Source organism: Pteropus medius, unplaced genomic scaffold (genome assembly GCF_902729225.1).
Source record: "Pteropus medius unplaced genomic scaffold, Ma_sr-lr_union100, whole genome shotgun sequence".
In the NCBI taxonomy this organism is placed as follows: domain Eukaryota; kingdom Metazoa; phylum Chordata; class Mammalia; order Chiroptera; family Pteropodidae; genus Pteropus; species Pteropus medius.
This window is the reverse complement of record NW_024349800.1, coordinates 50765902-50786327: the sequence shown is the minus strand read 5'-3', so window position 1 is coordinate 50786327 and position 20426 is coordinate 50765902. Positions and strand designations below refer to the sequence as shown.

The window sequence follows — 20426 nt, the reverse complement described above, 5'->3', positions numbered from 1 at the left end:
AGTAGAATTGCTAGGTCAAGGGTGGGTGTCTATCTAGGTTTAAAATAAACCACCAGGGCTTCTTTCAAAGTGGCTCGGATGAGAGTTCCGGTTGCTCCAAATCTTTACCAATTTGGTGTCAGTCAGTTATTGAATTCTAGCTATTCTAGTACATGTGTTTTGTTGAATTAACTCATAAATGGGTTTTATTTTTGTTGTGTTTTCCAAACTACTAAACTACATAAATCCACATCCTCTATTTTGAGTTAGTTTGTGAAAAGCAGGCAAACTTGTTTGTTAAAAAAGAATTAAAGCCATGCAAAAATAAATAAATATGCAATTATCTTCATATCATTAAGAAAAAGTATTTCTCCTGTACACATACATTGCTGGAAAACTGTGGATTTAAAAACAGTAAGGTATATGAGAAAAACCAGGGTTGAAACAAACCCAAAAACCTATGCAGCCTGTAAACAGAAGAAGAATAAAACTAGTAAGGGTAAAAGCACAAAGAAATCTCCGTGAGCATGTCCCCCATGTCCCCCAAGTCAATGTCAGACGACGTGCCTTTCAGCCTCAAATCCTGAGACACGTTTTTCCCTCTTCACGATAAGAACATACAACTTCCAAGACAGAACCATTTCATCAAAACTAAACATGGGAGCTACGGGATGGCTAACTCCATCCATCCGGTTTTTAGCATGGCTGGGGGGAGGGGAGGTCCTCACGGCTCTTTCAGCCACATCCACAGCTTCTGCACAAAGTGAAAGCAGTCCACGAATCCTCCGAACCGGCTACTTCCTCCACTAAAAGAAGGTACTTCTGCAGGATTTTCAGCTTCTTTCTTAAAATATTTTCTCCTTAATTATGATCAGTTCTTTGCTCAACCTGGAACATTTAATATGCTGGGGAGCGGGGTGGGGAATGCGTATGAACCAACAAACCAACGTCCCCTTCACACTGACCTCTCTCTCTCTGATGCTATGTGAGCTAAATCGTATTATAGAAACACACATGTAGGAAAACAAACCATATGAGAAAAGCCCGTTTTCAAAAAGGAACCCGAAAATCACTGAATTTAAACTCGCCACGTGAAACTTTATTCAAAGTCTTATTTTTTTGCTCATTCTATCAGTAGTTTCTATTTCTTTTGAGGCATCTTTTTCTGTCATCTTTAGAGACCAAGGAAAGCTCAAGTTTCCTATAGGCAGAGGTAAGTTGCTCTGACTTTTCCTAACTTGTCATGTACCAAAACACAGACTCAGTTGTTTTCTGTAGGGATTTGGAGCAGGGGAAAAACAACGAACAGGCTTTGGGTTCAAAGGCCTCACAATCACGGCATGAGGTAATTCGGAGAATCCTGGACAGCATTCTTAGAATTAACAATCAGAATTTTTTTATATTCTTCAACATTTTAAACTATTATTCCAATATTAGATTCTCACTGTAATATTCATATTACGATTAAATCAAAGATTACTTTAGATAGCATCCACATACTCGTCACCCATTGGCCAGATGCTGTTCTTCACTGATACGTCTTTATATGAATTCCCTTCCCCGTCCTGACCTTACTTTACTGAATAGCAGCATTCCAGAACTTGATCAGTTTTGAGCCTGCCCTCCAGGAAGCATGTATGTGAAAAGCCACGTGTACATCACATATAATATTAGGACATAGTACTGTGGGGGCGACAGTTGGATGTGATGGTACCAATAAAGAAATTGCAGTGAGATGAGTTCTAAATGAAAAACACTGTGGTGCCTTCATTGTACTCATCCTCTGTTATAGCTGGAGGGCATTTTAATACCTGCAGGATATTCTTGCACCAGGAAATGTTTGGACATCTTCACATCATTTGAAAATGTATATTCGGCGGAGGGGGGGGTAGTAGGTGCTGGGCGAGGATAGGGGGAGGGGAAGCAAACTCTGCTTTTTTAGAATAAATTGAAGCACAGAGATGTTTTTAACACGCTCAAAGCTGATACTGCCGTTTATGCCAAGAGAAATAATAAGCAATGTAAAGAGGCTAATTTCCACAAAAAGAATCAGCCAAAGTCTGTACAAATTTGGGAAAAACATCTCAGAAGTTACTAAAAATAACTCTCCAGTATATAGGTGCCACCTTTAGTGCTAAAGCTGAGAATCTCTAAACAAATTACAAAATAACTGTTTGAGAGTCTCAATTCAGATAAATATGAATTCTTAACTATTCATGTAAAAAGGGGCGTGTATGAGTTTTTGTTCTTGGTTCTTTTGTGAATCGAAGTATCACAGGTCAGGAGGATCTAGTGCATAGCGTCCTTTCAGTTCTCAAATCTTTAGATTTAGTCCTTTTATATTTTAACTTTTTGCTTTTTAAATAACTTGAGACTTTACAAAAGGTCCTAAGATGACGAAAAAAATTCCCATTTACTGTTAACCCAGCCAGATTCCTCAAATGTTAACACTGCAGAAGAGATGGCCCTTTACCCTTAAATACCTCAGACTGTATTTCTTAAAAACCAGGATATTCTCTAACATAATTAAATACAAATATCAATATCAGGTAATTAACATTCACTAACAGAATATGATTATTTAGTCTACAAACTTTATTCACATTTTTCCAATTGTCCCAATAATGTCCTTTACAACAAAAGAAAACCCTGGATCATTGGCTGCATCCCATTTTCAGCGGGGGTCCTCAACCCGTAGGCTGCTGACCAGTATCGGTCCATGGCCTGCTAAGATCTGGGCCACACGGCAGGTGAGCGACAGGTGAGTGAGGGAAGCTTCGTCTGTATTTGTAGCCACCCCCCAGCGCTAGCATCACCGCCTCAGCTCCACCTCAGATCATCAGGCATTAGGTTCTCATAGGAGCACTTGTCCCTGGTGCCAAAAAGGTTGGGGAGCACCACCATAGGGTGATACTGAGTAATTCTCAGTGCATCCTACCAGGAGACAGGGATGTCAGCCTATCCTTTCACTGGTGATATGAATTTGATCGGTTGGTTAAAGTGGCATCTAACAAGGTTCTTCGCTGGAAGACTACTATGTTTCCTTTGTAATTAATAAATATTTTATGGGGAGAATACATTCAGACTATGTCGATAGCCTCTTTCCATTAATCCTTCACCCATCAGTGTTATTGTAGATTTTTTTCTTAATTCCTTGCTTTCTAGAACTTTCCAAGTGTATATGAATTTCCTTTGGTCTCATCTCTACCTGAAACAATGGATGCTATGGCCAGTCTCCACTCTGCTCCGAGTCTTTCGAGGCATAGTTAAGATCTTAGGAACACACTCATAGCAATCTCTCAGGAAGGACCACCAAAGGACACCCACAAATAAAAAGAAAACCGAATCTATTTTTCTTTTATATGAAAACGGCGGTGTATCCTTGAGAGATCTGAGCTGGCAATGAGGAGCCGTACAGCATCGCTTGTCTTCGGTGCTCAGGAAACAATGATCCAGCATTGCATAGAGTTTTATATCAAAATTCCTGTATTTCATGGTTTAAAGAACTCAGGGAGAGTAATATATGCCCATTAGCAATAATATAAACATCTTGAACAGTTTTCTTTAAATTTTAGTAATTTAAAATATTTCGAATGTTATCAGAAGAGATGTCCCTTCTCCCCCCACAAAAGAGTTCTCAGGTAAATTCTTATCCCCCCTCTTTTTCAACCCCTTATATACCCACCACCTCCCGCCCCTCCCCCAGACTTAAAGCTCTGTTCACTCCCCTACTCAGAGTCTGTATCCCTAGACTGAAGTAATCTGGTGAAATGTGACAAAAGGCTGGGGAGGGACGAGCGCTCCTCTAGCCCTGGGTACTGTAACACCGTCCTTACCTGCTGTGGAAAACAGGTGCGGACTGAGTGCTCTGTGTAACCAAAAGAAGGCCCTTCAAAGACAGCTGTTGGGAGCTTCAGAACTTCCTTCAGAAACTGGTCAAACTTGCTAAATATCATTAAGCCATTGGAATCTGACATCTGGGAGAAAACATCTATGAGAACAAAACCAAATAAAGTCAAACTATAAAGAAATGTCAACTTTCTGCAAAAGGCTCTATGTCATTTGTATATTGGTCAAAAAGTACCATTAAAAGCATCGTAAAGTTATGATTTTTAGTTAACATGAATTCTCATTCTTATTAACACTGTGTGATTATGAGTTAATGAGGCCCCTCTCTCCCACCCACTTAGGATTCTACCTAAACATCGAAACAAATAACCACTCACATATGTCTATCCACCTACTCTTTTAGAGTATACTCACTGAATGGTATATAACTTTGTAATTTATTTATTTACATCTGTTTGTTCTAAGAAAAATTTGTAACAGCATATCTTTATCTTGTAACATTTATATATGTGTTTATATAAGGCATATGCATGTTTGAGTGTATGAATATATTAGCATACTGGTGATGGGGTATGAAAGAAATTGCATTATATTTGTATATCTATGTACTAATGATGTAATATATTCCCATAAAGAAATAAATTACGAGGAAGAATATGGCATGTTTAAAATATTCCATCTTGTGTGTTCCAGAGCAGAATAAAAAGAACTCATATAACTCTTCCATCACAAGATACTTTGATACTATAAAATCCTATTTTTCCATAAACTCTGACCCAAGCAGATGGGAAAGAAATAATACTGCTATTTCTTTATCTTCATGGAGTTTCTTTTCTCCAGTTACTTATTCCTCTCTTCTCATCCACAGTCGGAGAAGAAAAGAAAAATATCTAAGAGCTCAAAAACAACTTGACAAAGAAATGTGACCTAAACTTCCTTTCAAACTAATGAGCTTTCTTACAAATAAATTGGTGAATTAAATATGCACTTACACACACAAAAAATAATTTCCTAAAGCCTTTCCAAACATAGCATTTTGAAAAGTCATCTTCTATATATTCACAAAGACCAAGTATATTAGAGATACATATGTAATAGGCTTATGTAATATACATATGTGCACTACTCTTTAGATTCAATCTGGGAGAATTTACCCCAAAGCACTAGGTATAGGAAAAAAAAAAAAAGACGTTCAAAATACATTAATCAAAGGAGGACAAAATGTTAGGTTATCAACTCCATAGGGTAACTTTTAAGGCGTTAGAAGGCAGGAGATTATCAAGAGAATGAAAATCTTCAGTATATCCTCTCACATGAGCTGCTAGTTTGTACTTTAAGGAAAAGTATTAAATACTCATGCAGGAGGGAAATATCCAACAAGAGGCTAAAAGAAGTATGGTCCTCGTGGAAAGTAAAATCAATTACTTAACAAATACTGTGCATCCCAAATTCTTACTACGTGGTCCAAGTGCCAAGCACTCTACCAAGTGTTTTGAAACGTAAGTATGATACATGGTCCTTATCCCCCAAGAAACTTTCAATGTAACTGGAAAAATAAGATACACATGAAGCAAAGAAGAATTAGGTGCTAAGCTTACTTTCAACAGAAAAGATAGAGGCCTCACCATTTGCCAGGCACCACAATAAGTAACTGGCTGAGTCTGCCTGTAGCCACCCAATATTCTTATCTCCTTCTTTAGTAATAAAACACTAATTTCGCTTCGTACAGCAACATACCCAACTAAAAGATTAAACTTCACAGCCTCCTTTTAATAAGTTTTGGTCATGTGACTAAGTCCTGGCCAATGAAACTATAAGCAGAAGAGTTGTGAGGGACTTCCAGAAAGGCTGGTTAAAGACAGCTGACTAAGCTAGAATGCAGCTATGATGGCTGGAGCTCCAGCAGTCACCTTGTACTACGTGGTATTCTAAATTCTGATGTAGAAATTATGCACTAGAATGGCACAAAAGAAAGACAGAGGAAGGCTGAGTCCCAGATGAACATGAAGCTAGCACATCAGCCCTGAACTACCTCCTCCTAGACTTCTACGTAAGAGAAAAATAAACTTCAACTTTGTTTAAGATAATATTATCCTAAGCTTTTGTTTTCCTACAACAATCCCTAATACTAACTACTACTATACTTTACTAAATATTACCTCATTTTATTTTCATAAAAAGCTGTGTGTGTGCACACACGTGTATGCACATAATTATTTATAATTTACAGATAAGGAAACTAGCTTAGAAAGGTTAACTTGCTTAAGGTCAAAAAGTAAGTGGCTAAATCAAGATTTAAACCCATGCTTTTCTGACACCAAAGAAATTCCACTGTACCATACTTCTTCAAAAGAGTTTAGAACATAGACAAGATCGTCAAGAAAGGAATTTAGAAGCTAAGCCTTGAAATCTAGGATTTGGAAAGATGAGGTCAAAACAGGTTAAGAGTAGGGGTTTGGGGACACAATTAGAAAAGGATAAAAGTCCCTATGACAGAAATTTATACAGTGTATCTATTAGTGATGGCAAGCAGTGTGTCAAAGAGAACATTCTTTATATTGAAAAATAAAGGTAAATAAGGTTAAACAAGAAAAGTAAGGTATGAATGAAAACTTTAAAAGAGGAAAGCAATGTGGATTTGGTTTACAAACTCTTTAGGGAAGAAATATTTAGGAAACTAGGTCTCAAGAAAATTAGACTGTTAATGACTGGCAGAATGAACAAAAGAGAAAGAACAGGATTGGCGATATCGGCTACAAAACCTTGTAAATAATGCCCAAATGAGGAAGGGAGAGTCTGGATTACAGCAGTGACAGTATTTGGGGGTGGGGTGAACTCCCAGACATTTCAATGCAGAAGACTGCAGTTGATGGCAAGATAGACTAGGAAATAAAGGAATTTAAAAAGTTAAGATTTTTCTAAGTTTCTACCTTAGGTAAATGCTCACAACCCTCAGTGAAATAAATAAAGATAATGATAGCTAGCTTTGAACATAACTGTATTTGAACTATTCAGCAAACTTCCAAGTGGAACCATCCTGCAGGCAGTTAGAAACAGAGAATAGGGCCACATTTCAAGACTGCAGATACACAGCTTTGAAGACGTTACCGATTGTGTAAATAACTGATGCCCTCTGAAGAGTGAAGAGCACAGTGGCTTAATTTTTAAATAGCTGGCTGCTATTCTTACAGGAGGAAATTAATCATCCCTTAAATCTGAATGAAAATGAAGGGTCAATATGGGATGTGGCAGATACTGAAAGGTGCCTACTACTCAGTATCTATTTTCCACCTATCACTCACTAGCTGAACCCTGACTGTGTGTGGAATGGCCCTGTGCTCCACTTACAAAATGACTTCACAGCCTCTTTTGCACAGTGTAACTCTGGAGTGGATTTCAGAAAAAGCTTTTGTTTTCCTGATAGAGGCATCTCTTTCTTCATTCTGCTTGGAATGAGGACATGAGGTCTAGCGTAGAACAGTCACTTATGATCCTAAAGAGGAAAGCCACATGGCAGAGCAGGAAGACTGGCAGAACCCGAGTTTTTGATGACATCCTAAGTTATGGTATCACCTTTGAACTTACCAGCCTGGGGACTTATTTTTACATGAGAAAAATAAATCCCAATGGTTTTAAGCCACTGTTAGGTCAAGTTTTCTGTTGCCACTCAATGTATTCAAAACAGATAAACTAGCAAGTTATTAACTTGTAGCCATTAATGGTAGAAATATTGAAAATCAGAGACTTTAGCTACCAACTCTATAAATGCACATATGTACAACTCCACAATCACAGAAACAAGTGTATACACTCACACCAACAAATCTGTATCTAACTCATTCAGAATAGAAGGAAGTGACTAGATCATGAAATGACAAACTTCCCTCCTCAGAAAAGTATTATTTTCAGTTACACTGAGTTACTATGTCATATGATAGATTCGAAGTAGTAAAAAAATCATTTTTTAATTCAAGGAAAAAAACTATAACTAAATAGGCCCACATTACAATAGTAAGAGAAGAAGCAGAAACACGTTGGTTGATTTTAATAATAGAAATACTGCCAGACACCAAAACTGGAGGTAGACCCCAAAACTAGAGGCATAGTTAAGAAATTACTTTATTTAGAAGTCATTACTTCTTCTGGTACTGGGTTAAGAAAGTATTTTTTTTAAGATGAGGCTTCTATCTGTAAGAAAAATACTGAAAAGTGACTACTAATTTTTTATCTTAAATGAAGCATAATAATGAATCTAAGTTAGTGTGATTTACTACATATAGATAAAAATATCTTACCAAAGAAATGAGACAATAAAATTTAATAAAGACATCCAAAGAATTAAACTCATCCTCTAATTAAAGCCCTAACCCTTCTGGCATTAGGGACTAAATTACTTCCCAGATTGCTGGTGAATTTTCCCAGTAATTCTATTTATACACCTCTGAAAGAAGTATGCTAATTTCCCATTAGTTGTTTCTAGATGAAAATATAGGCTTTCTCCCTTGTGAAAAACCCACAATCGAGCCCTTAAATACACATGTGTACAAACTTTAAAATACAGTCCTCTGTGAAATGGCAAAACAATGCTACTATTCTACCATTATCACATACGCTTCAGGTTTTTTTTTCTGGTGATAATGACTCTGATTTTACTCATTACATCTATGCAACTATCCACTCCTCTTCTGTCCTCCCCACACAACCAACCGTACACTTTTGCAAGATGACAGGGCTATTTAAAATAAAGACTCGAGTCTATAAATAGAAAACCCTTTTCTTTTATATGTTAACTTTCCCTGGCAAATGACTCTTATCTCCTGTCATCTTTCTACCAACTAAGCAACCTAATCTACAAAAACATGCTTACGCATAGGCATGTTTATAAATATCTATATGTAACTAAATCCGAGTGCGTATTTTCTTCCTAAACTCATGAATATTTCGACCTCACTCATTAGGTCAGAGTGAGGCTGGAGGATCGGCGTCAGCCTGCCTGGGCTTCCCGTGCTGACTCCGCCAGAATTACCTTAGATGAGTCTCCAAGTCTCCCAGGGTTTTTGCGTGTTTTTATTTTTATTATTAGTAAAATGCAGATTCAGAACTTAATCTCTTATTTGCTTCCAGTTCTAAAACATTTTGGTTATATGAGAAATGTAAACGTGGGCATCACTCATTCAAATTAAACAGTCACTTCCGTCTAACCAAGAGAAAGAACGGTTATCAGAAAGCAGCCAGGATCAATACGAAGTGACAGGTCATTAAAAGAAAAGAGCAGAGGAGGCTAAATTTTGAACAGGTAAAACTATTTGTTTATAATTTCAAAGTTTGGTCCCCTACAGTCTGTCAATGAAACATCAAGAAAGCAAACAATCGAAATGTCAGAACTACCAGTTCTGGGTAAAAACAGAGAGAACCTCAAGTCATATTTTCTCTGGCTACTCAAAGTGTTGTCCATCAAAAACGTGAAAACATAAATAATATAAATTATCATTATTATAAAACCATGATTATGCTACACCTCAGAGAAAATACCTGCTCTCATTTTGGTATATTTCTTTCTTTTTCTATGTGCATAATAAATTTTTGTTTAAAACTATATTACATTTTTCATTCTGATCTGAAATATATTTTTAAAGGCTTTATATTCAATCATATAGGTATCCCAAAACTTAACTGGGCTCTCACTTTTGGACACTAAAGCTGTTTCAAGTTTTCATATACAACAGGTGTTACAACAAATATACATAAAACTTGGGGTACACATCTGCTTAATTTCTTAGGATAAACTCAAGAAGCAAACTGAGTCAATGCATATGAACATTCTTACAACTTTCCTGATATATACCGCTAGACTGCCCTTCAAAACAGTAGCACCTGCTCCTCCTACCTTTTAGTGTAAGACAGATGGGGTTTGAATAAGAGGAGACTAAGTTTCTTAGAAAACAAGTAACAGAATTAGACAAAGTAAAGAAATCACTGTTAAATTAATTAACAATTAAGTATGATCTAATAAAATGGGCTTTACAGTCTGTAAATTTGTTCTCTGAATTATTTGGGGGGTTTCTGACATTATTGAGTTTTGGTCGTGCTTATAATTAAAATCTGTACTCTGATTATAAATCTGTACTCTGATTATAAATCTTTGCTACTGTATTTAGAATCTTAACCTATGTTACCTTTGAATCTAGGATACAGTCCCTAATGGTCACAACAGGGAACCATTTCTATAAATGAATGATACCTGGGGACAGAAACTCTCTTACGAGAGATCTGAAAAATCTAATTAAGAAATGTTTCGAACTAAAAGTACAAATACTGGTTAAGTCATTTCAAATGCTAAAGAAGATAAACAAAAAAAAAATAGAATAAAAAAAGGAAAGGGGAGAAAATTATAGGAAAATAATCTAAAAGGAAAGACAAAAAGCAGAAAGATCAAAATAAAAAGAAGAAAAACAGAAACACACTAAGGCATATTTCATAAATTGGAAAGCAATAGAATTAGTAGGGAGAAGAAAGTGAATAAATGGTCAAATACCATTTGATGTTACAACACAGTGTTATATCTCGTTTTGTCTACGCTATTATTCAGCCATTTCAACTAAGTAGGACCTAGCTGAGAACTCAAAAGCCAGGAAAAAAATGGATTCTCACAACAGCCAAACCTGCCAGTCATACTACGAAAGAAAGCTCAAGTGCTTCTCTCATGACAGATGGGTAACCACTTACATCCTTACTTTAAACAGAATACTAAGAAGTCTGGGTATGTTTCCTCTGTCAGTGGCATATCAAAAGTAAATCTGAAGCAAAGAGAGATCTGTAGAGACTGGCACTCGGATAATGCCATCACATCTACCAGTGATAAAGGACACACACACACACACACCCCATCACCATCACCATCACCACCACCACCACCACCAAGAGCAAAACTCAAGAACGGAAAAAACAATAACCCGAAACTATAAGAAGTGACAAACAACCCAGAATCTCACAATTAGCCCTAATGCATCAAAGTGTGACATTCCTAAGAGATGAAAAAATGTTTAAATTATGATCAGTGAGCTCTGTTTAAAACAGCAGGGGGAGACCACATTTAAAGTGGTCTCTACCATGGATAATTGAAAAGTGGAGACAGGCTTCAATACCTGAACATTTTATTAGGTTAAACATCTCATTCTCCAGCCAAAATAATTATGGTACAATAAAAACAACAAAACAGAGCTAGAGATGGTAAAGAAACTATAACTTTGAACATGAAGAAGATAAAGAAACCATATTTATTTCAATCTATCTGAATGATATAAACATGGTAATGAGTGACCTAGCATGGCTTGTATGTCATCAATCCATATACGTGTGCAATGATCTTGCATTCTGAGCACACTGGCATGTCATGTTTGCCTGGGCATACATACTTTTGTGCTACTTGAATATTGGTCACTTGTGTTCCTCCAAGAAGTTCAAAAACCACATAAAAAAAAAACTGCTATCACCTGACTCTTTTCACATTTCACATAGTACTAGAAGTTGTACTTGTCCACAGTTACAACAGAGAATTGCAGTAATTTTAGTACTCAATCAACAATTTACATTTGGCAAAATTTTTGCACTTATTATGTGCTAGGTACCAGCTCTCTATAGGAGGAACAGATTTAATCATAGAAGCTTAAAGACTCCAGAGTTATCTAGAATGTGCATTTATATAATCAATTTCCTTTTTCTCCACCAGTTTCTGCATTACAAAGATAGTGATCTATATTCTTTAGCATCATCATTATAAACCACAATCCAATTTTCGTTTTCTTTGTTTGAATGAAATATAATTTCATCCATAGTCCATTATCTTCTTCAGAAAAACATCATGCTAGAATTAAGAAAATATTAAGAAATTTTATCCCGAAAGAGTAATATTACCCTGTGAAAAAAACTCAGAACTGAGTACTTAAATAAAACTATAATTTTTACTACCAAAAATTTGTTTTACATTGCAGGTGATTTTGAAGTGAAGACAAACCGGATAACAGTTTGACCAAACATATTATCTAAGATCTTTCTTTAGATTATCGAAATCTGTATCTAGTGAGCTATCTAGCTTTCCAACTTTCAATGTCACGGTAACATGTAAGAAAAAGCACAGAAAACAAATTCACTGATGAAGTAATCTTGCCCAAAAGCTCACACTTGAATCTGATCAAACCTCTATATCTTTCAATTAAAACAAAAAAATGTAGGACACAAAGGAAATCATGGGGACACACAATCATCAAAAATGCAGTCTATGAGAAATGCTACAAGACAGATGACCCAGTTTCTTCAACGAATCAATTAACAGGGTATCTCAACACTTCATTAAAACCCACAGCTTCTTACCTCCCTGACACCTGACAGAGTTTCTTACTCTATGGGGTACTTGTATTACGGCACTTTGATCATTATACTGTATCACATGTGTGTCTCTCACTGCAGGACCGGCATAGCAAAGTACAACAAAGTAGCTTAGAACAGGACTCTAAAGCTAGAAAGCCTGAGTTGAAATCCCAATTTCGCCCCTCGGTTAACTCATCTATAAAATGGAGAAAAATACCAGCTGTCGTGCAAAGAAATTTTAAGAATTCAGTGAGAAAATATACATAAAGAACAATGCTTGGCATATCTTAGGCAGTTAGAAACTATCTAATAAGTGAATAAATGAAAACCATAAGCAGAAAAATTACGTAATTGTGAATTTTACCTCCTTTGACTTCATCTAACCACCCTTCTACAGTATCTACGGAACAGTAAAGGGCCAAAATGGCCAATAGTAAGAAAAAAATTAGGAAAGATAACTGAAAAACAACAGGCTGTCAATTTCTAAACAACTGAGCTTGGCTCTAAAGTGTTAAGAAACAGTTTAATCACAGCAAATACCACCTGATGAGGAATGGAGTTATTAATAAAAGGGCTAATCATGATCAAACCTCTTAAAAGTAATCAAACTTATTTTCTAACTAAAAACAGTCAACATAAACATCTTCAAGCATAATTCTTAATAAAAAATTTTTTAAAGAATTTTAAAATTATCAACATTACTGTTCTGAATCTCCCCAACTTACATCCTCTGAACCAGGTGAGTGATATGGCAGAAGCCAAAGAACAAAAAAGTTCAATATAGCATCATCCGAAATTCTGAAAACATTCATTTGAAGACGTGTTAATTTGAAAATAAAATTTTCAAATAATATGAAAATACTTACATCTCAATTTGTCCAGCATTTTTCCACCACACATGGTTGCTAACATAGCTTTAACTGAAAATACCGTCAACTTGCCTCGGCCCTCACTGCAAAATAAATTACATTAGAAATAATTGCTATCTGGAACCACAAAAGCAATCAAATGTATCACTAAAAAATCGAGCAACCAATAAATTGATCCTTACCCTTACTGCCACAACATTACCTTGGATTTTTAGTAACCTGGATTTTTTTTTCTTTTGCTAGGCGAATGGTGCTAAAACTAACTTGAATTATTTGGAAATGAGTTTTATAAACATTCTATAAAGCAATTTCTACTGGCTGTGTAGGCAGAGGCCAAACGGATGAACCAGAAGTAAATTTCCATTTCTATCAACTCAGCCCATTAAACCCGTAGTTGAGGTATTTTAAGAATTTAAAACTGAGGCACCACCTGTTTTGAATAATAATTCAGAAATGTGTCCTTCCATAGTGATATTTTAACAAGTTTATTGTTGTGTACTAAACCAACAAAGTGTACACTGCTTAAAGATTTTATAGTACATTAATCTTTGTTTTTACTATGACAGCCTTGAAGTTACCACATTTATTCTAAGAAACTCAATCACATCTGTCTCAAATCTTCCTATACCACAATTGTGAGAAAAGTGAAGGGGAAGGGGTAGTAATATTAACTCTTATTTAGGAATTGGAAGGATGAAATGTAGAAGAACATAAATGAATTATCCAAAGTAACGCTGCACACTGCCTGCACAGCCAAGACAGTATCGGCAAGGCCCCCAACCCTCAGTCCACTGCTCCATTCATTCAACTATGCCCTGGTTTCACAGCAGATGAAAACTTCATGAGCAGTTTTTAAAGTCATCATATGTAAATTAAAAGCACAAGAGGCTTCTGTGCTAATTTTATACGGCTTGGGCTTACACAGTTTCATAGTAACTTAGTAAAATACCTGTACAATAATGAGAACTATTATTACCTCGGTTTTGAAAAGCAAGTGTCATCCTATTTATATCTACTAACAGTCCTAAGAGACCATCTCCATTTTCCAGACCTTCTCTGTATACAGCAAGATCACACCCGAAAAAAGGCAAATGGTCTACGAGCCAGAAGGCTCTCAGAGAAAATGCAGTCAGGAAATGCCAATGTTTGCTACAGTCAGATTTTTAATTACTATATTTCATTAAGTTTATTCATCAGATAAAAGAAAAATCCATAAAATTAGCTAAAATTAGGTGGGGTTAGAAATACAGATACTGTCCTCTGTCTTACATGGTACCTGAAAATATGGCACTTGGAAATGATAAGGAATATTCCTATGTTAAACATCCATTGTGCTGTATGAGCCACGTCAGTGGCTATAAAAAGCATCCATTACGTTAAAAGGAATGGATTTCTAAGACTGATACAGAACTTTTACGGTGAACGATTCCTTTTGGTCACCAACTATCCAAATGTTGAGCCTACATTTAAACAGACCCCACCTTATACGACAAGGACTCTTCCCAGTACCAAAGAATGAAGAAAGAAAAACAAAAACAAAAACAGATATTTGCTTTCTCATCTTTCTTCAAAACCAAGACATGGGCACATGCACAAGCTCCACTGATCAGATGCGCCACTCTAGACTTCAAACAGAAAACTACTAATTTTTAGAAGGTGGAATTCCCAAAATACACCTGGTGAGGATGGCAGCAGCCAGAGCAGTTACACCCAGTGCCCGGAGGCAGCACCCACCGCCCAGCATCAGTAGTGTCTGGAGCACAAGCAGCAATACCTGGGCCCAGACTGGTGGCAGAGGTGCTTCCTGAGACCACTCTGTGTGACCGAGCTGTGTTCTTGGCAGCGTGGTCTTCAAGCCTACACTTTCCCAACCCTCTCGGAGAGTCTTCAATAACACCCACATCCTTTTAAAAACATGAGCCAGAGATGGTCTCTGCTGCTCATAATGAAGAACTCAGAGGGAGGCAGCTTCTGCCCCAAAGTTTCTGGCCCAGAAAGATGAAGCAACGACAGAAAACAGTCCTGAAGTCCAGCGTGAGGGGAAACGTGCCTTATGCTCAGCAGAGCAAGACGGAAGACGTGCTCGCGACCAGAGGACTCAGGCCTTGCTGCACAGCCGATGACGCTGTTAAAGGTAAACATTTTTTGCAGACACAGATCTCATGATGCAAGAGTATCCAGGAAATTCCACGGGGAAAAGTAAAAATTAACCTTAGAAGAGATTTCCATAAAAATCAGGGTGCTGAATACACGTGGGAAAAGAGAGTGGGCTGTAACACAGAAGGAGTTCTGAGGTGCAGACTGCAATCGATTTCTTGGCCTTTTAGGACTTATATGGATATTTGCTTCATAACAATTTATTTTAAACTGTACTTCATTTTCTGTAATTGTTTTCTATTTCTCAACAAAAACTTTTAAGAAATGAATTCTGCAAATCTGAAAAATGTAATTTGAAATCCTTAATAAAATTTGCATTTAATTTTATAAAAATGAATCCTGGAAAAGTGAAGGTTACCATTAGGAGACAAAGCTAATGGTTTAAGGGGGTAAATGATGAAGGAGAAACCTACAGGTTAAAAGACACTTAAGATATATAAACTACAATGTGTAAAAAATTTTCCATAATAAAAATGTATAAAACAATAAAAATACCAAGGCCCAGGCCCCATCCTTAAATGTCCACTAACAGAAGACTGGCTATTCATGCTATCATAAAAAAAAAAAAAAAAGAAAAATAATATGTAAAAGATAAAAATATATCTAAGATAGTTTACTAAGTAAAAAAAAAAAAGCAAAGCATGGAACAAAATAATTGCTAGAATTCAGTCTAGCAATTATGTTAAAAAGGAAAGAGTAAAAATATTCTCATATACAGACAGTCCCTGACTTATGATGGCTCTACTTACAGTTTTTCAACTTTATGATAGATGGAACAAAAGTGATATGTATTCAGTAGAAATCATGTCAAATTTTGAAATCTGGTCTTTTCCCAGGCTAGCCATATGCAGCATGATGTTCTCCCATGATGCTGGACAGCGGCAGTGAGCCACAGGCCACTAACCGGCCATGCGTGACAAGGGTCAACAACCGATACTCTGCAATGTATTAGCAAAGCATTTTTGACTTGACAATATTTTAAACTTATGATAGGTTGATCAAGACATAATCCCACATTAAGGCGAGGAATATCTGTATTTGTTCGTATGTGTATAAATTATCTGTGAAAGGATCTAGAAAATATAACATAACAGTGAGCGTGCTTATCCTAGAAAAGAAGGTTCCCAAGTCATAACCTACGCTTCCCACTTAAGACACTAGAAAAAGAATAGCACATTAAATCCAAAACAAAAGGGGAAAAATAATATGAGTAAGAGCAGAAATCAATAAAACAGAAAACAAAATGAGCAGAAAAGAAAAACAAAAGAAAAATTAATGAAACCAAAGCTGGTTCTTCAAATAAATTATTAATATTGATAAATCTCTATCCAGACTAAGAAAAAAAAGAGAGAAGACACAAATTACCAATATCAAGAATGAAAGATGGGTTATCACAAGTTCTACAGACATTACAGAAATAATAAGAAAATATTTTTAAAAAAACTTTATGTCCATAAATTCAACCACTTGGATGAACTGGACAGACACAAACCACTTCTTGAAAAACACAAATCTACTAAAGCTTACTCAAGAAGAAACATAACCAGAGCAGTCCCATATCTATCATAGAAACTGAATCTGTATCCTGAAGCCTTTCAGAAAAGAAAGCTCCTTATTCGGAATGCTGTACTGGTGAATTATAAACACAAATGAAAGCAGCAATAATTGCATTTCTATACTAACTCTTCCAGGGAATAAACAAGCATTATTTTGATACCAAAAACAAAGACATGAAAACAAAAGAAAAGTTGGGGTATCCCTCATGAATTTAGACATAAAAATCTTCAACAAAATGTGAACAAGTCAAATGTAACAATATATGTAAAAAGAATAAAAATCACAACCCAGAGAGCTTTAGCCCAAGAATATTACCACTGATTTAACATTTGAAAATCAATCGATATAATTCACCATATTAACAGGCTGAAAGAGAAAAGCCATGTGATCATCTGAATAGATGCAGATGACAAAATTCAACATCCATTTCTGATAAACAGTCTCAGAAACCTAGGAAAGGAAGGGAACTTCCCCAATCTGATTATGGGCATCTTAAAAAATAATAACAGCTAACATCATGCTAATGATGAAAAACTAAGTGATTTTTCCCTAAGATCAAGAATAAGTCAAGGATGACTGCTCTCACCACTAGTAGACAGCATCACACCAGAGAACCCAGCTGGTGCAACAAGACAAGGAAAAGAAATAAAAAACATACAGAATGAAAATGAAAAAATAAAACTATGTCTACTCCAGCCAGTATAACCATCTATGTAGAAAATCCCAAAGAACCTAGGAAAAAAAATCTACAGACTCTACAAAAAAAACTATAATAAGGGATTTTAGCAAGGTTGCAGAATACAAAATACATACAAAATTCAATTTTATTTCTACAAACTAGCAAAATAGGGAAAACAATAGCATCAAAAATATAAAAGCATTGATAAAAATTTTTAAAAACATGTGTTCAAAATCTATAAAATGAAAACTACAAAATATCGATGAAAGAAATTAAGGTCATAGATATGCCATGTTCAGGAAATCAGACTCAATATTGTTAAAATGTCTATTCTTCCTAAGCTGATCAGAATCTTGTTGTGACTCAATGCAATGCCAATCAAATTCACAATAGGATATTTTTGTAGGAATCAACAAGATGATCCTCCTTAGAGCTGTAAACCCATACAAATCTCAATGAGGTATGAATATAAAGATACTATTCACATGCCTAAAGTCCATCCTGTTCTTAGTATTTTTTACAAGTTCCTCTTGTTATTTTAATATGTATCCAGAGCTGAGAACCACCAACACAGAACTTTGAATGCAATACTAAGATTTGAGCTTCTATTTCGCAAGCAATAATAAATCAAAAGACATAATAAAAAACTAAAGAGAAGTAATCATGCTGTTTTGTACAACTCTTTCTGGCTCCAAATTTCACATTCTTCCTTCGAAGAGACAAAACAGTATCTATTCCATATTGCAGAGAAGAACCCCATGCCATCCATCTATGCAAATAGGAGAATGTGGCAGAGCCCAGCATACTGGCAGGAGAGCCAAGTCAAACTTTCAGCTCTGCTCTTGAAGAAATTTTTAGCCCATAGTACCCATCAATAAACATCATACAACAGGTCTTAATGACATCTTTATTTCTAAAAATTTTAATAGTTGGCAATTAACACTTCCTAATCTTCAAAATGCTTTAGAAACAAACAATTACAACATTTTGCATCCCTTATTCAAAGCATTCTTTAACTCAACTCTGTTGCACATAATCGCCCTAGATTCAGAAGGTCTTACATTCAAATACAGAATAACAGATATGCTTCTCAACTAACCTAGATCAGCACTAAAACACCTGTATCCTTGTCCACTCATTAGGATTACTACTAGTCTCAATGGCCAATCTCGGATCGAGTAGTCTGGAGATGCATTAATAGGATCATGCAATGACCTCTCAACGAACTATTATCAGTAACATATGGATCCTTAATTCATCATCTCTCATATCTACTTTCCAACCATTTTGCCTATTCACAACAGCAATGGAGCAATCTCCACATGTAATCTCCCACCCAACAAACCATGGCTCTCCTCTCCTCTCTGCCTGTATTCAAAGTGGAGTGTGCAAGTGTATATGTGCTTAAAACTGCATGCTTTACTCAGGGTGTGTTGACAGTGAGGAGATATGCATCTAAGTGTAAATGTGTAACTCAATAGGATAAAGGGAATGTGTAAGTAAGGTCGAGGGTGTTTTAAGTACAGGGAAAGGAGAGGTAGCTGAGATTAAGGATCATAGTAAATGTGAGGAGGGGGTGAATTCTGCAGACAGGAGAGATTTGGGAATGATGCTTAGTGAGCTTTTGTTTCAGAACCTGTTTTTAAGTATTTAACCATGCATCCTGGAAGTGGGGGAGTGGGCTTGGGTCTTAATTATGAACACATCTTACCCGCTTATAATGCTTACCACCATTTATAACGTTAGGTTCAAGATTTCAACTATCAAAAGGTTTATTCACCCTTCAATAGGAAACATGAACAAGTTAGTAAATGAATCAAGATAGTTATAAGTACTTAAGATACTTATATAAAAATCTACGTATAACTTAGCATAAAAAAATAATCATCTGATAAATAACGGAAGGGATAGTCTCACAATTCTTACTTCCTCCGATCGTGTTATTTATATTTTTTGCTTCGAAAAGAAAAAGAATTAGCTCCCTCCTCTCAACTATTTGCTCTCAGCATTTACTCCTTTGCTCTGAATGCTTTTCTGGGCATTGAAATTCTTTGGTCTAGTTTAAGCCTAACGACAACTTCCTATCACTTCCCCCAAAGAAAGCAAAAGAGAAATGTTACCTTTACTTTTCTAATGTTTCATTAGAGCTCCTGCATTCTTCCTCTACAATGAAAGGCGACAGAGAGAAACTGCTGTCACTTAGTCTACAGCCTAATACCCTATGGTTATGTCCTTTATCCAACTGATTCTTTTTTCTTAGAAAAACTCATTCTTGATCCTTCCCACCAGACACATCTGCCTTTACTCCATATGCGCTGGCCAAGTTATTTTCAAAACTGAATAGTCAGCTGCCCCGGACCATGGCACCCCTAATCTTACCCAAATTCATGTTTTCAGTAATTCCAAGAAAAAGTCCAGGTTCAAACCGGCATCGATTCTTTTCAAACAAGATTTGGGAAAGATATTTAACCTCGTTTCACCACAAAAAAAATGTGACTCACTTAAAATCTGGCCTGTGACAGCTGCAGGGTTGACTAGTAGGTCAACATTTAAGAAGTGACACAATGAACAGTGAAGATAAACCTCCCACATAAAGATACTAAAATGAAAGGAGAAACAGGTAAGATTTGTGAGGGTGACATGAGAGAGGAAACCTGTTATTTTAACCCCACCCAAGCAGAATCTCTCTGAGGAGCATCCTCCCTCAGTGAGGAGCATGATGATTCTTTCTCGAATCTATAATTCACTTCCATAGCGTATCATTTTACAGTCTGACGATAAACTGTGCACATGACTTCTAAAAAGAGTTCTTATTATCCAACACTGAGGAAATACCATGATTAGCTCTAGGCCAAGCTACGCAGACAGTGAGTCACCCTGAATAAACATATGTTTGAACACGCAGGTACCTTGAGAAGACTGAAATGCTCACCTGTGACCTCTAGATGGGAACTGCTCATTTCAGTTAG

General features: G+C 36.2%; 1 protein-coding gene across 16 annotated transcripts in view; it reads right to left on the bottom strand.

The window, feature by feature from the left end:
- Positions 1-20426, bottom strand: part of DTNB (dystrobrevin beta) — a 181057-nt gene that overhangs the window by 126864 nt on the left and 33767 nt on the right. For 15 of the 16 annotated variants that reach the window (XM_039887640.1, XM_039887644.1, XM_039887639.1 and 12 more), the window contains 2 exons: positions 13062-13147; positions 3816-3970 (listed from right to left, as the gene is read on the bottom strand). In XM_039887640.1, coding sequence (XP_039743574.1) covers positions 3816-3970; positions 13062-13147 — 241 coding nt within the window. Of the gene's footprint in view, positions 1-3815; positions 3971-13061; positions 13148-20426 lie in introns of those variants that run through there. The other variant, XM_039887655.1, reaches the window with a different exon arrangement.